The sequence below is a fragment of the Colobus angolensis genome, unplaced genomic scaffold (genome assembly GCF_000951035.1).
Source record: "Colobus angolensis palliatus isolate OR3802 unplaced genomic scaffold, Cang.pa_1.0 Scaffold33, whole genome shotgun sequence".
NCBI lineage: Eukaryota > Metazoa > Chordata > Mammalia > Primates > Cercopithecidae > Colobus > Colobus angolensis.
In genome coordinates this window covers 6966352-6983172 of record NW_012116599.1, presented here as the reverse complement: position 1 = coordinate 6983172, position 16821 = coordinate 6966352, and the positions used below count along the sequence as shown (strand labels likewise).

At 35.3% G+C, this 16821-nt stretch overlaps 1 protein-coding gene across 2 annotated transcripts in view; it reads right to left on the bottom strand.

The window, feature by feature from the left end:
• AGFG1 (ArfGAP with FG repeats 1) overlaps positions 1-16821 on the bottom strand; it is a 71315-nt gene that overhangs the window by 21584 nt on the left and 32910 nt on the right. Inside the window, exons 4-10 of one of the 2 annotated variants that reach the window (XM_011951941.1) lie at positions 15899-16052; positions 9928-10047; positions 8916-8987; positions 7360-7569; positions 5812-5992; positions 4146-4225; positions 3853-3945 (exon numbers count right to left, since the gene is read on the bottom strand). In XM_011951941.1, the coding sequence (XP_011807331.1) occupies positions 3853-3945; positions 4146-4225; positions 5812-5992; positions 7360-7569; positions 8916-8987; positions 9928-10047; positions 15899-16052 (910 nt within the window). The remainder of the gene's footprint in view (positions 1-3852; positions 3946-4145; positions 4226-5811; positions 5993-7359; positions 7570-8915; positions 8988-9927; positions 10048-15898; positions 16053-16821) is intronic. The other variant, XM_011951942.1, reaches the window with a different exon arrangement.

Here is a 16821-nt window from a genome sequence, read left to right as displayed (position 1 = left end):
TAGGTGCTGGAGAGAATGTGGAGAAATAGGAACACTTTTACACTGTTGGTGGGAATGTAAACTAGTTCAACCATTGTGGAAGACAGTGTGGCGATTTCTTAAGGATCTAGAACTAGAAATACCATTTGACCCAGCAATCCCACTACTGGGTATATACCCACAGGATTATGAATCATGCTACTATAAAGACACATGCACACATATGTTTACTGCAGCACTATTCACAATAGCAAAGACTTGGAACCAACCCAAATGTCTATCAATGACAGACTGGATTAAGAAAATGTGGTACATATAAACCATGGAATACTATGCAGCCATAAAAAAAGGATGAGTTCATGTCCTTTGTAGGCACATGGATGAAGCTGGAAACCATCACTCTGAGCAAACTATTGCAAGGACAGAAAACCAAACACCGCATGTTCTGACTCAAAGGTGGGAACTGAAAAGTGAGAACACTTGGACACATGGTTGGGAACATCACACACTGGGGCCTATCTTGGGGTGCGGTGTCGGGGGGAGAGGAGAGCATTAGGAGACATACTTAACGTAAATGACAAGTTAATAATGGGTGCAGCACACCAACATGGCACATGTATACGTATGTAACTTAACTGCATGTTGTGCACATGTACCCTAGAACTTAAAAATATGAAAAAAAAAAGCTAAAGCCCCAAAGTTTTATAAATCCAGAAAAAATGATTATTTAAATGTCATTTTAAGAATGATCCAGGTGCAGTGGCTGACGTCTGTAATCCCAGCACTTTGGGAGGCCAAGGCAGGCAGATCATTTGAGGCCAGGAGTTCAAGACCAGTCTGGTCAACATGGCGAAACCCGATCTCTACTAAAAATACAAAAATCAGCCGAGTGTGGTGGCGCACGCCTGTAATCCCAGCTACTCAGGAGGCTGAGGCATGAGAATCGCTTGAACCAGGGACGCAGAGGTTGCAGTGAGCGAAGATTAAGCCACTGCACTCCAGTCTGGGTGACAGAGTGAGGATTTGTCTAAAACAAACCAACAAACAAAAAAGAAATACATTGATAAACCTTTCCAAATTTCACATAGAACTAGAACTATTATGCAATAAGGTATGCAATAAGGGTACCTCCTTTCTTTTTTTGTTTTGAGATAGAGCCTGTTAGCCAGGCTGAAGTGTGGTGGCACAATCACAGCTCAGTGTAGCTTCGACCTCCTAGTCCAGGTAATCCTCCCACCTCAGCCTCCTGAGTAGCTAGGACTCCAGGTGTCTGCCACCATGTATTTTTGGTAGAAATGGGATTCACCATGTAGCCCAGGCTGCTCTCAAACTCCTGGACTTCGAGCAACCCACCTATCTCGGCATCCCAAAGTGCTAGGATCAAAGGGTACCTCAAAATATAATTTCACAGTGTTAACATACTTGTTTTTTCTTTATTTGTAAACAGAGTCTCGCTCTGTCGCTCAGGCTGGAGTTCAATGGTACCATCTCAGCTCACTGCAACCTCCACTTTCCTGGTTCAAGCGATTCTCCTGCCTCAGCCTCCCGAGTAGCTGGGACTAGAGGCACATACCACCGCACCTGCCTGATTTTTGCATTTTTAGTAGAGACAGGGTCTTACCATGTTGGCCAGGCTGGTCTCAAACTCCTGGCCACCGCTTTGGCCTCCCGAAGTGCTGGGACTACAGGTATGAGCCACTGTGCCCGGCCAGTGTTAATATATTTGAAGGCAACAAAAAGTTCTTAAATAATATTAATTTTGATGGTATAAAATACTGGAAATTCTTAAGTATAGTGTATTTGTCAACGTATTGTTTATATTTCAGTTTCAACAGAAACATATGCAGTTAATGCTTGTGATTTGGTCAATTCAATAATAATCTAATAAAGTGACCAATGTGATAAATTCAAAATGACTTATAATGGAAAAAATGTATTACCTTGAAATAAACATTTGTGGACACTGTAGTTTTACCTTTCTAATAAATTTTTGTTAGTTAATACTAAAATTATATTATCTGAACATACGTTGTACATTTTACATTATTTTATATCCTATGTAGAGCTTCAACTTTTACAAAACTTTCATACTCTAAATAAAGCAAGCAAAAAAAGACCCTTAACTCTAATGACAGAACCAACTCAGAGGTATAGTCATGAAAGGAAAATAATAGGTCTGATTTACGGAGCATATGCTGTAATGTGAAGACCATACAGGGTAAATGTGCATCATCTAATTTTACAACAAACCTGCCAGCAAGAGAATACTGTTCACATTCTATAGAGAGGGACAACATGAAGGCTCAAAGAAGTTAGGTCAACACGATTAGGCTCAGCCAAAGCGTAATTTGAGTTTCCATTCATCAGTTCTTAAATGAAGTTATAATATCTATAAATATCTCAATAGCATCTTGTGAACAAGTTTATCACAATAAATGTTTGAACATTCCCCTATCATTCTTACCCCATTCAGTAAAAGAACAAAATTCAAAAGGCTTTCTTATGGTCAACCAGAAGTAACTATAAATCAGAATTCGAACACGAGTTTGGCTGGCTGTACTCAAAATATGTCCAATTAACTTTTCTGGGCCTGTTCCCTCAGCTGTCACACAATTAAAATATTTATTTGATGACAGCTGAGTGGATTAAATGAGGCAATATACAAAAACCCATTGTATCATGAGACATTTTACAAACTCAGTCCACAAAATGAAAACAGTTTGCTAAGAAACAGAAACACTGCACATCACACCTAATGAAGAAATTGTACAAATGGAAATTTAAAACAATCATTTAATTCATTTGAATTAAAACAAACTATTTTCTTAAAGTTAAATTTTGTGTGAAATTCAAATACTTATCAAATATCTATTATGTTAGTTACCAACAAAGTGAAGACATTTATGTGAAAAGAAAATAGTTACAGCTCAAATTTCTAATACTGTGATTCTTAATCTTGTCAATGACAAAGAGATTTACTAAAAACTAGTAATTCTTAATGGTTTGATTTGATTTCAATGTTACAAGTACCTAATCTCTCAAGATTTCACATCAACATTGGCTGTAATTGGACTTTAGGCTTTAGTTCTAAATTACTGTGACATACACACAAAAAGCATACAAACTCTAGATTTAATGGATACCCAGCCATACGAAATGTATCCTGCTGACATTCCAAGATATTGGCAAATATCTCTGGTGTTTAAGGTAATATGACAAAAATCAGAGGTATGACGTGAGAAAAATGTGACTGGCTTACAGTATGAATCAAAAAGAAAAAAATGGAGAAAATAAAGAGAATTAAGGGAAAAAATTATCAAAAGAGAAAATTATTCAGTATTATACCCACAACTGAATCAAGTTTCCACAACTTAAAAAATATACACACTTGAAAGAGATATTCACTAGAAAAAGACCTAATAATTAAGAATTCACATAATAAAGTCATCTGATACAATCTCATAGGGAAAATAAAAACTTCTCGTAAAATGGTTCCATTAAGACTGCATGAGTTACAACCAGTAATTCTGAAACTAGATCACCAAATACGTCTAAATTGCTCTGTTCAAGTCCCATCTCTGTCATAAACGTTCTGTGGAGTCTCATCTCCATGTCTGGGCTTCCCTACCTGAAAAATGAAAGCTTTAACTGGAAAGGGCAGACACTAGATAATTTCTAAGGTCCCTCTGAACTGTTAAATGCTAGGATTTTATGAACTTTCAGCTAGAATTTGTCTTTATGGACAAACTCCTCTATCCATCTGCCATTCACTTCACTAAGAAAGAGGCCCCATTTTCTGGTGTTCTTCACATGGTATCTTTGTTGATAAACACCTTCCCCGAAGCTTACTCTTCTACTGTCTCTTTTTCTTACCTGTTGCTCCTCTGGCATTGGTCTGAAATGGATTTGTAGAAGATGCCACAGAAGGACCAGCAGCAGCAACAAATGGATTTGTGGAAGGCGTAGCTTTAAAAAATTATAAAATACACTATAAAATCCTAATACATTTTATATTTAAGATTTAAATTATTTGTTCACTATATTTATCAAGATAGAAAACTCAAGGATTCTGATAACAAATCATTGCTTTGACTCCTAAGAAAATGCTACACAATATATACTTGGGTTCTTCATAAAAAAACAGTATGTATACCAGAAGCACATACCTCCAAATGGAGCAGGCACACTTGATGAAGCAGGCTGTGTCTGTGCAGAAGCACCCACTGGCACTGTTCCAAAAACATTGCTAAGAACAAATATTGAAAGAGTTCATTTTTTTCTTCTTAAAAAAAAGAGAAAGTAAGGATAATCGATCTACAGGGTAGCCATAAAATAATGAACATATCATGTATCATAGCATCAGTTATCAACACAAAGAAAAATTAAGACATTTAAGTGTAAAGATGTAATAAAATAAACAATTGTTACTGCTTCATTAAGAATTGTCATAAAAAAATTAAAAATACAAGTAAAACTGAATGCATAGGGGGAAGGAATATGATTACTGCAACGACTAGTACAGTTTGGTGCCACTATCTTAATATTCATGTTAAGACACCAGCAAAAACCATTATTCTAAGCAAACTATCACAAGGACAGAAAACCAAACACTGCACGTTCTCACTCATAGGTGGGAGATGAACAACAAGAACACATGGACACACGGTGGGAAACATCACACATGGGGGCCTGTTGGGGGTGGGGGGGCTGGGGGAGGGATAGCATTAGGATAAATACCTAATGTAAATGATGAGTTGATGAGTGCAGCAAGCCAACATGGCACATGTATACCTACGTAACAAACCCGCATGTTGTGTACACGTACCCTAGAACTTCAAGTACCAAAAAAAAAAAAAAAAGACACCAGCAACAGCAAGTTTTACTTGCCATTGTTTTTGCACCATTAATGCAAATATCAATTAATGAAAAGGTAAACAATCTCTCAGAATTATTATAAAGAAAGTTTTAACCTCACAGACCCCATGAAAGGGTCTCAGGTACCCCAAACATTCCATGGATCACACTTTGTGAATCCTTGATGTACTGTAACGTAGTATCAATAAATCATGTATTATATATCACGTATGTTTCCAGACTTTATGTTTCTAGAAGTGTTACAACCCTAAGGAAAATAAGCTACTAGGATAACAAAAGAAAGTAGTAAATACAATCCACAGGAATGGAAAACAGAGATGAATAAAACACCGTTAATCTCTTGTATTTCTGAGACTATTTTCGCAACTCTAAAATAAAGACTAGAAGAGTTTTTTACAAGTGTAATGTCCTTAAAATGTGTTAGGCTTCCTATTGCCAAGAATTCTAACAGATATATATGAACCTAATAGCAGATGTGCTTATTTATAAATACAAGAATGACACTAAAGAGATATAGAATTGATTTTGGGCTTTGGTGCAAACACTTCTAAAAATCTGTATTTACGACTAAGCCTATAATATGGTACTTTCACTGTGTAATCTTCATGACTAAAAACTGTATTTTTAAAGTATATTATTTGACTACTAAATGGATTCTCCGCTGAGTACAATCTGTAAATAACTGTCCATTTTGAGATGTGTACATGCTCTCAAATACGGTTTAGTGTTCAAAGACAGAACATAACAAAACGTCTGATTCAATGAAAAGATAAAATTATGCCAATTATTCAAGGATTATATTTTAATTAGCAAATTAAATTCAAATTCCTCAAATTTACAGAAGTATTCAAGAACTTTAAAATTATACCTTGAAACAGTCATTTTTTAACTTGATTATTCAAAGTTGGAAAAAAAAGATAAAACACAAAGCAGGAGGGGCTAGCTAAGACAAGGTACCTGCTAGCATTACTTGTGGAAGTATACGCATTACTGGAGGTGGCTGCGGAACTGAAAACGCTGTCTAGTTCTGCCAGGGCTGCATACTTGTCTGAAGACGCACTTGACTGACTGGGAACTGAAACCACAGAACCAACAGGAGCTTTACCTGTGGTCCCAAAGCCACTTCCCTGATCACCACCTGGGAATGAACAAAATCATGTTACACCAAAAATTTAGTTACACTTTCAACTTATCAACCACATTTGCCATGAAACACCGGTAAACTTAAAATGGATTTAGAGTTAAGCAGGATTCCAAATCATTAATCTAATAAATAACCTGGACCATACCGGACAGGATTCGTTGTTATACATACCACTGTGGTAAAGACAGAATATGTCTTTTAACAAAAATTAAGACTCTGTACCCAAAAAATTTGTCTAGATTATGCATAAGCAAGAAACTCTCAAGTGCTACTATGTTAATATCCCCAAGACAAGTGGATCTTGTTCACGTGACCATATAAATTCATATAATGCTGGACCTAATGTTAACAGTCTATCAATAGCATCATTTCCCTCAGCACTCTCCATGAAAAAATTAGAGACAGTAATAACGGGAAACATTTATTGAGCACTAACTATGTGCTAGGCACCGTTCTAAATGCCTTACATGTAATAATACTTAGAACGCAACTCCATGAGTTTAATGCTTAGCATTATCCATTTTGGAGAAGAGAACAGGCCCAGAGATCAGAATGGAGAATTCCATTTAGCAACACACACCTGCTATTCACCACTGCCATATGCATTTTTAGAGGCTACTAGCCTTAAGATAAAACTGGATACGGCCGGGCGCGGTGGCTCAAGCCTGTAATCCCAGCACTTTGGGAGGCCGAGACGGGCAGATCACGAGGTCAGGAGATCGAGACCATCCTGGCTAACGTGGTGAAACCCCGTCTCTACTAAAAAATACAAAAAACTAGCCGGGCAAGGTGGCGGGCGCCTGTAGTCCCAGCTACTCGGGAGGCTGAGGCAGGAGAATGGCATAAACCCGGGAGGCAGAGCTTGCAGTGAGCTGAGATCCGTCCACTGCACTCCAGCCTGGGTGACAGAGTGAGACTCCATCTCAAAAAAAAAAGGTAAAACTGGATACAAGACTATACTATAAAATTCATGAATTTCTCAAAAAAAATATAAAACCAAGATGTTAACGGAAAATTGTTCAAAGTAAATACATCACAGAAACCACCAAATAACCCTCCATTCAGCTCTGCCAATGGGGTTTCTTGGCTCTTTATTGCCAAAGAAAAGTAAAGCATGCCTTCTAGGACAAAATAAAATTTTTCTCAACTAGTAAGACTGAAAGTTTACAAATCAGTTCCTATGTCTTCATTGTAGTTGATATTTCAGGTACAAAATGTGCCAAGTGAACATTTTACTCAAAATGACAGTGCAGACAAAATTTCTATACAACAACAGAGAAAAGTGTAACATGTTCAGATTTTAATAAATACAACTAAATTAAGAGCACAAATTTGTATTTGTTTTGCTTAAAGCTTGATACCTTGCCCGGCACTGAAGATATTGTCTAAATTAGCAAGTGCTGCATATTTGTCTGCTGTCTGTAAACCAGCTTTGTTCGTTGAAACTTTACTAACAGCTGATGCTGTTTGATGACTCTGGGAAGTATTGAAGGTTCCAAAATCAGCACTGGAGGATTTGGGGAAGTTATCAAAATGAGCAAAATTAGCATTTACTGATGCAGCACTTCCACCTGTAACAGAATAAACAGAGCACTTGAAATTTCTAAGCTTTTCCTAATACCCTCTCATAGACTGTATGATCATTTCTTCCTAAATTAAATGTCCTATAAGCAATCTTACAACATTAAAATCAATGACTGGCAATGGCTTTCGACTGCAAGTCATGTTTTCTAATTTGTAAAAGTAGAATTTTCAAAGGCCTTGGCAACATGTAAAATAACATGTTTCTGCTTATTACCTACCCTGGAATGAAGAATGTAATTCATGGAGGAGGTAACTCCACACTACCTAGTTTGAGATTCAGTTACTTTCTCATCCAAATATACTATGGCCTTTTACTAGTTCTCCCTAAACAGACTGCAAACAAGATGCAAAGTATCTTACTCGGAGGATTTCAAACTTTTGTGGCTCCATGGTGAAACAGTTTAAACAAATCCCAGTGGTAGCAATTAACAATATGTAAAATGTGTTAAGGTGATCCAGAATTTCTTAAAAGATGGTTATTGACATTTATACTTACTTCACTTGAAGAGCTACTATTTAATTCCATATAATAAATGTGTATACAATATCATGATGTCCACCGTAAAATCATGCTCTACCATGTAGTTCAAGGCAATAAAACTCCAGTACATAATACATTATAGCAATTTTTGACGTTATAAACCACAATTCACCTAATGGTCACTATTGTATATATCCTGTTAAATCTTTAAAATATGTTCTCTATTATAAAGACCTCCTTAAAGTCCTATCAAAAGACTAAAACCAGTATATTTCATTCTATGCTTTTGATCCTACACTTTTGGGATATTAGTTCTCTATTTCTAAACTTTAGTTTCAGAAATCAAAATAGTATATATATACAGTTATATATTAAAGTGATAGAAAAGACAACTACAGCTAGATAATTTTAAAACAGAATGTATGAACCTCTATTAAAAAAACACGAACACCTTCTATCAAGCAGGTTTTTATACATTCTAAAAGAAATATATACTGATCAAATTTCTTTCAGGAGTTAAACCATGGTGTTTTCAATTAAAGGAAACATGTATTAAAGTAATACATGTTTGTATGTAAAAGACTGTGACCTGTTACAAGGAGCTGGCAAACAAAGTGCATACTAAACTTTCAAAATTTATATAAGAATATTATTTCAAATTATTATTAAACCAAGTAACTCTTTGTCTACTATTGTGTTCTCTAACTCTGAGTTTAATAAATAGAGTTGGAAGAGATTTTTATGAAGGATTATCACTAAAGAATTATCAACGATCTGTAATTGGAAAAACCCTTGAAGTATAGCAAAAATATGCAAATTAGTATAAGATGCTTATTTGACAACAGAACTTACTGTGGGTAGCCTGAAGAGGAAAAGCTGAAGTAAATTCACCAAAACTGCAGCTAGATGAAAGCATTCTAAATGCTGGACAGCCAAAAATTATGTAAATGATGAAAGTTAAAGGGAAAAAAAAAAAGAAAGAAAACTGAAAGAAAAGGCTTTAAGACAATACAGAGTTAAAAGTTGAAAGAAAACTAATCAGCCAAAAATCTAAATAAGGGTTCAGTGAGTTTCCAGAAACAGCACAATTTATGGAAAGAGTATTCAATGTTTAAACACCAATTCCTGCACAGAAAACTATTTCCAAGTTTGACTGAAGTGATCATTAACGTACTCTTGTCTAATAAACATATAAACATTTTTCTCAGGCTTCTTGCTCTGAAAATTACTTACATTTTTAGTTCTACAGAAGCAATCAGCTTCCTTTATTAAGAGGTATAATGTCAGCCTAAATCAATGGATTCTATGAACCTTAAAAAACTTACAGTACTGGCTGGGCACAGTGGCTCACATCTGTAATCCCAGCACTCTGGGAGGCCAAGGCAGGAGGATAATGTGAGGCCAGGAGTTCAAGACCAGCCTGGGCAACACAGTGAGACCCAGTTGCTACTCCCACCCCCAAAAAAATTTGAGCTGGGAGTGGTGGCATGTGCCTGTATTCTATCCTGAGGCAGGTGCACTGCCAAAAAACAAACACACACACAAAAAAAGAGAGACAGAAAGAGAAATACTTATAGTAGTGTCATGCCTCTGTCCTCTGTGCATGGTAGATCTAAGGAAGATTCATGTGCAGGAAAAGGAGGAGAATGGATGTTGTCAAACAGACAATACACCAAATAATGCAGAAAAACAAATGAATATAGAAAAAATAAGAGTTCAGGTTTCCCCAGAGCTTTTTAAGATAGAACCATTTTAAAGTCAGATAATTACAGAATTTAAGTTTAGACTAATTTTTCAAAACTACACTTAAGAGAGTTTTGTTTCGTGAAGTAAACATTTAAGCACAATGCTGGAGAAGCTCTACCTGTAGTTTGGGGCTGAAAAGGAGAGTGACTTGCTGTGGGGAAACCTCCAAAATTACTCGAACCACTAGACTGTCCAAATGCATCAAAGTTTGCAAAATCTGCATTTGCAGAATTCTGAGCTGTAAATGGTAAGGAACAACATATGTTAATGAATATGAAAACTATAAATGAAAATACATGACAAATGAGTTTAAGAATTATATGAAAAGTTTCTATGTATCCAAACTCACTTTACAGAGAATTCACTTAGAAATCAGATTTTAAACCCTATCAGCATTTAACCCAATTACAGGTAATTTACTAAGTAGTAACCAGGAATTTCCAAAAACACTCTGTGCAATGATAAATTTGGACACAATACTCTGTATATGACCTCAAGCATAGTACTATAAAAGTGACTCCATTAACAAAGGAAACTATTTCAGAGTACTGAGTTACAGTACCAAGTTATAGGAAAGCAGACAAAGATGTAGAAAACATTCTGGAAAAATTCACTGATTAAAAATGGTAATCAACTATGTGAATCTGAACAGTAATTGAAATACTTAAAATAATAACACAAAGATGGTTTAATTAAGAAATAAAACTTTTTTTAAGTTTACAAATGTCTCACCACAGTCATATAAAAATCTAAAAAAAGCACAAGATTACCAAATAAATGGAAGATATTCATATTCTATTAGAAGCCTGCAATTTTAAACTCATTAAAATTTAGGGAACAATGAATGCTCGTATAGAAATTACAGCATATAATTCAGAGCCCCAAACATTAATCGAATACCTATTAAATATGGCAAGACAGGACTCTGTAATACTTGTATCCATTTTTACGTCTAGGTACTGATCTATTCACTATCTTCAACAATCGATTATAAATGCTGCAGAATAAAACTTTGGAAAACAAAACTTTTCAAATTCAACACTAAAATACAAAAATTACTATCTGGACACTCAAGCAATCTCTCTGTACAAAGAAATCCAAGCTAAGCAGAATGTAACACAATGGTAAAGCTGTTTCTTAAATAATCGTATTTCAAGAAGTCAACTTAGCGTGAAACTTAAGACCCCAAACTAATGAGCCTAAGTCTTGCTAAGAGCTGTCATTCCTCTTCAAATAAAAACACATATTCATGAGACAGGAAGACAGAGAGATCACAGGATGCAAACTACCAGCCCTCAGCAAATTCATCTGACAGATAAGCTTTGTTTCATCTGTACAGTACTTAACATTATTTCCCATCAATTCCCAACATTTAAAAAGAGGGCATTTCACAATAAACAAAAAGACTTCTAGCTTCTCTTATTTAAAAAAAAAAAAAAAAAAATCAATATATCTAGTATCCTAAACCCCTATTTCCATGTGGTAACAGATTAGAACATCCCCTTTAAAAAGGGCACCCTAGTTCCTCAAACACACATGATACTACTCATTTGTGTTACCTGAGTTGCAAGGCAGTTGGGTTTAGATCCTACAGCACAGAATGTGACAAAAATCAATTACAGTTTATAGTGCACAGGTTTTGTGATATGATGTTTATCATCAGGCAAAATAACTACTAAATTCAGTAGGTGACTTTTATTTCTAGCTTCATGCATATTTCCATAGAAGATGACTTTTACTGAACCCAATAATGACCCCACCCAGCAACACACATCCACAAATACTATACTTCAGCCTGAATACTCACATGAAGAGTAAAGGCTTCCGGCTTTTAAGTCACTAAACTACCTACAAAAGAAAAAGTTTCCCTACAAAACAATGCTAATGAACCAGATTGGCATGTGTGAATAGTTATCATTTGCCATTAAAGGTTCCATCAGTCGTATCAAACTGTTCAGGATAAAATTTTCACCTAATATTGTTTAAAAATTAACAAGAATATCAGGATGAGAAGAAATTGGCAATCAATGACTTTATTTGTAAACTACATATGGAAAAACAAAGACTCTGAATGCCTGGAAAGGCTCTGGAAAAAGACATTTCAGTTAAACCATGACCTAGTTTTTATACCTAAAAACTACTCCAAGGCAAAATGTCAAAAGATGTTATCAACCATACATATTAGAAGGAAAAATAAATGAGTGATTCAGTAGTTTCTTCTTGTAACAGGCATATATATTTTATTCTCCTGTAATGAAACCAAAAGTCAAATAAAGTAAAGAAAAAAAAAGGTAATCTGAGCCGTCAGTTGTAAGTAAGAACTTCAGACTAAAAAGCAACTCCTCTCAGGCAGCCTGACTTGCAGCCTACAGGAGCTATTTCATTCTTTCTTCGCACAAGAAACAGAACAGTTAAGATTAACTACTTTCTATCAATATGATCAAAATATAAGATTCTTTTCCTTTACTGCATATCCTACGAATAAATGATGGCTATTGTTTTCAAAGTGCAATTTAAGGAAGCTGTTGAAAGTATTAGTGCAGCCATGGTACAAATTAGTCTGTCGAGTTGCAGTCTAACCATTTTTGGCTAACCATTTTTGGCTAACAGGGCTACAAAGAAAAGTCCAACATTACCTGTGAAGACTCACAAATTGCATTTCAAGAGAGAAAAACAAAGGGAACAAATAAGCTGCAAATTTACAGAAGAATTTGGTGGTTATCAGTAATTTCACATTATATTTCAATAATCCTAAAATGGAGATAAAACCAGAATATATTCACAAATTACACAAGTTTTACTCTATTTACTGGTTCTCCCACCAACTCTTTTTACCAGCATTCAAATGCAAGAGGTGAAAAAAGAGAGTTGGGGTTCTTTTTGGTCAGAAGTGGAAATGGCTTCTTATCTGGAGGGTTATGGGGAAAGAGGTTCTCCATGTTTTCTGGGATTTTGCAGCTCAGGTTAACACAGGAGAAGGGAAATCTACCACAACTCCAACAACTTAAGCAAAAGAAAACCAAAATTTCTTATCTTTCTCAGTATAACCTTTCCTGAAAAAAGAGATCTATGTCATCCTCTCCTTTTTAGCGCAAATACACATGAGACACATAAAAATTACACAATTCCCTTCTGAAGCATGTCCTTAAAAAATGTTTTTATTAATATTTAAATGAAAGGTTCCCTTATTGCTTGCTAGAAAGAAATGTGGCTGGAGAGAAGTTTTTCTACAAAATTTCAAACTATCCCAAACAGCACACTTTGGAGTGTGATTATATATAAAATGCTTCATATCATCATTATCCAAAAAAAAGCCAGGTCATCAAATTGAAAGAAAATGAAAAACCATCACAATCTCACAGGTAAGTAAAATAAAGCAAAGTAAGTTCCAAAATACAAATATGAAATCAGTTCTATCAGCACTGGTTTCTGTTATGCTCATAAAATTGTGAAATACATCTTTTAGAAACACACAGTCTTGAGTTTTTCTTCTCCATAACTGAACCTATAGAAATCTATGAAAAAGAAAGAGTAAGCTTTAGCCAATATCTCATACACACATGCCAAAATAATATAAAGCAAAGTTTCAAATTATCAAAATAAAACTATAAAATGACTAAATTCCTAAATTAATATTCTACATTTGGTTTGATATTTATTTAATCACTCAAAATGCAGACCGATAAACTTTCCATGATATAAACATCACGGCTTACTGACATCCAAAATAGATTCCATACATATTTCCAACACAAATACTATGTATGCTTTTACACTGTTTAAGCATAAAGAAGCAACTGTAAAGACTCAAGAAATTACCAAGCTGTTAGGAAATGCATCTAAACCATTTGTGGAATCTTAACAAAGATCGAAAGATTAAAACAGCACAAAAACCTGCCATAAAGTATGATCCTTTTTCTTAAATGCATGTAAACATACAAACTACATACATAAGTGTGTATGTGTATACATAGGTACATATATATGAAGTGTGTGTAAAAGAGAAAAGAAAAACAATGTTTATTGTACCTTTTAGATGGTAAACCACTTAAATGCATCATCTCACTTGAACCTTGCCACTTATCAAAGTCAATTTACAGAATAGAAAGTTTACAAATGTTAGGTAATTTTCCCAAAGTTACACACCATAAGAAGCCAGAAAGCCAGCATCTGAACCCAGGTTGTCCCAACTCCAAAGTCCAGGTTCTTTTCACTACATTATGCCACTTCCCTATCAGACTATTGCTATTACAATTAAGGAGAGATACAAGTGACCAGATCTATACTTCAGTAATAAATTTTTAAATATTACCTAAGTACCTCTTCAAGGCTTGCATATTTGTTAACAAAATAAAACTCCATAAATCCCAATTTCTGGTGACATGCATTAAACTGTAACAAATATGTTAAATCTGAGAATAAGCAGGGGAGAAAAGGCCATTCAAAGACCACAAGAGTTCTATCAAAAAAGTATCTTTAGGGCTGGGTGCAGTGGCTTACACCTGTAATCCCAGCACTTTGGGAGGCCGAGGTGGGTGGATCACTTAAGGTCAGGAGTTCGAGACCAGCCTGGCCAACAAGGTGAAACCTCATCTCTACTAAAAATAAAAAATTAGTATTTTTGTATTACTAAAATACAAACTTTTACATTTGTATGTAATTTCAGGTGTTGTGGCGCACACTTGCAATCCCAGCTACCTGGGAGGCTGAGGTGGGAGAACAGCTTGAACCCGGGAGGCGAAGATTGCAGTGAGATTGTACCACTGCACTCCAGCCTGGCCGAGAGAGCGAGACTCCACCTCAAATAAATGAATGAATGAGTTGTATCTGTAGGAACCAACCTGAAAATGTTCCTACTCCTAAGGTGGGCTAATTTGAGCACTACTAAGGATAATGACAGCAAACTGAAAAGCAGCAAATGTTTAACTCTATGAAGTCATAATGATACTAAAGAAAAAAGTCACCATTATAAAATGCTAGGAAATCAACCAGTTACTCTGATATCTGATGGAAAAGAATCACGTATTCTGACTTTCCTAAACAAATCATGATAGATTTTTTAAAAAGTATTTCAGCTAATAAGTGAAGGAATAAATTCAGAACACCATTATTTTTACACAATGGACTCGGTTATTGAGCATCAACAGGTAACATTATAAAAACACAATCCAAAATTAAAAGCCTCTTAAATCCCAAGCAATAAGCATATCCCCAGCCACCCATCCTCCTAATAGGAAGAACCTATAACTGATTAAGTCTCTGAATCCAACAACCTGATACAAGAAATAGAACATAGGAACTTGTTACAGGGCACCATAGTGGTGCAATCAACTAATTCAGACTATTGAAAACTGTATAGGACAAATGAGCAAATTTCTTTCACAAATTATAGAGGAGGAAAATGAAGGAATAGAGGAAAAATCTTATGAACTAAGAAACCTAAGAGACATATCCCACAACTGCAGTCTGTGGACCTTGCTGGAAATCTGATTCAAACAAACTGTATGTATGCATATATGTATGTATGTACGTATGTATGTATGTGTATGGAAAAATCTGAACTATAATGAACATCTGAATACTGATTAATGAATTATTACTCCTACTATTATTTAGGGAGTGATGCTACTAATGTGGTTATATCTAACAAAAAAAGTATGTTTTATAGATTGAAATACACAACATTTAAGGATAAACTATGTCTAAAATTTGCTTCAAAATAATATGACAGTGACAGTGGAATGACAAATGAAACAAGATTAGCCATGGGTGATTAGCACATAAAGGTTCTAGTATCCAATTACTTTTGAATATTTGCAATTTTCATAAAGAATAAAAAACAGACATTATATCCTTTCCCCATTTTTCCACAGAAAGAGGTCATGCCAACCAACTGACATTAAATATAATCTCTTCTGTGATTAAAAAGCAACACAATTATATGATTACATATTACAGCTCAACAGTTACGAGTAACAAAACATTCTCAACAAAAAATGTTTACTGATCCTCAAAGTGTGATGAAGAATTGATGTTTCTTGGTGTTTTATATGCACCCTCAGCAAAAGCTGTTGGGAAAAAACACTTACCTGCATGACTGTTGAAATGTGCAAAGTTAGCAAAATTGGCTGTAGCTGTTGACTGAGGAGCTGGAGCAGCAAAGATGTCTGAGCCGAGATCACTTAAAAGGTCAAATTGCTTCTTCTCCTGCTGCTGCCCTTGAGAACGACCTACAACTGGGGACTATAAACCACGTATTAACTACAAAGAAATTCCAGTCAGATCTGCGAAATCTTTATACAAAACTATCTCCAAACTTAAAACACAGTTATACTTAAGAAGAGTTACAGTATGCTGAGTTAACCCTTCTCATTTTTCACTCAACCTTTTGTGAAAACAGAGAAATTTATCCAAGTGTCTTAGTATGTGTTACCAAAAAGGGCAGGATTTAAACCATAGTACTATGCCTCTGAACTATTCTTGTATAGGATAGAGGCTGCAATGCCACACAGTAACAGATCTGTCACAGCCCCATCAACTATAATAAAGTGTGGAAGACACACTTTAGGTAGCAACTTTGAAACGATTTCATTTTGTCCATTTCTAAGAATAAGATATAATGCAAAGTCCCTTGTGTTTCAGTGATCAACATGCTTCACAACCACACATGTGGGAAAACTCCACTACTAAAGAAATCCCTTCCTAGAAAAGTATATCAAAGAGACTGTACGTTCTAACTCTGATGGTCACCATAAATTCATGTTTTACTAATTGTATAACACATGATATATACATATATACATGTATACACACACACACATATATAGCTATAGCAACATTCCTGTATAACTTGCCTTTACAAAGTTGCAGAGAAGTCATATTAGCAACAGCAAAAAGAACAAATATATATATATTTCTTTTTTTTTTTTTTTTTTTTGAGACGGAGTCTCGCTCTGTCGCCCAGGCTGGAGTGCTGTGGCCGGATCTGGGCTCACTGCAAGCTCCGCCTCCC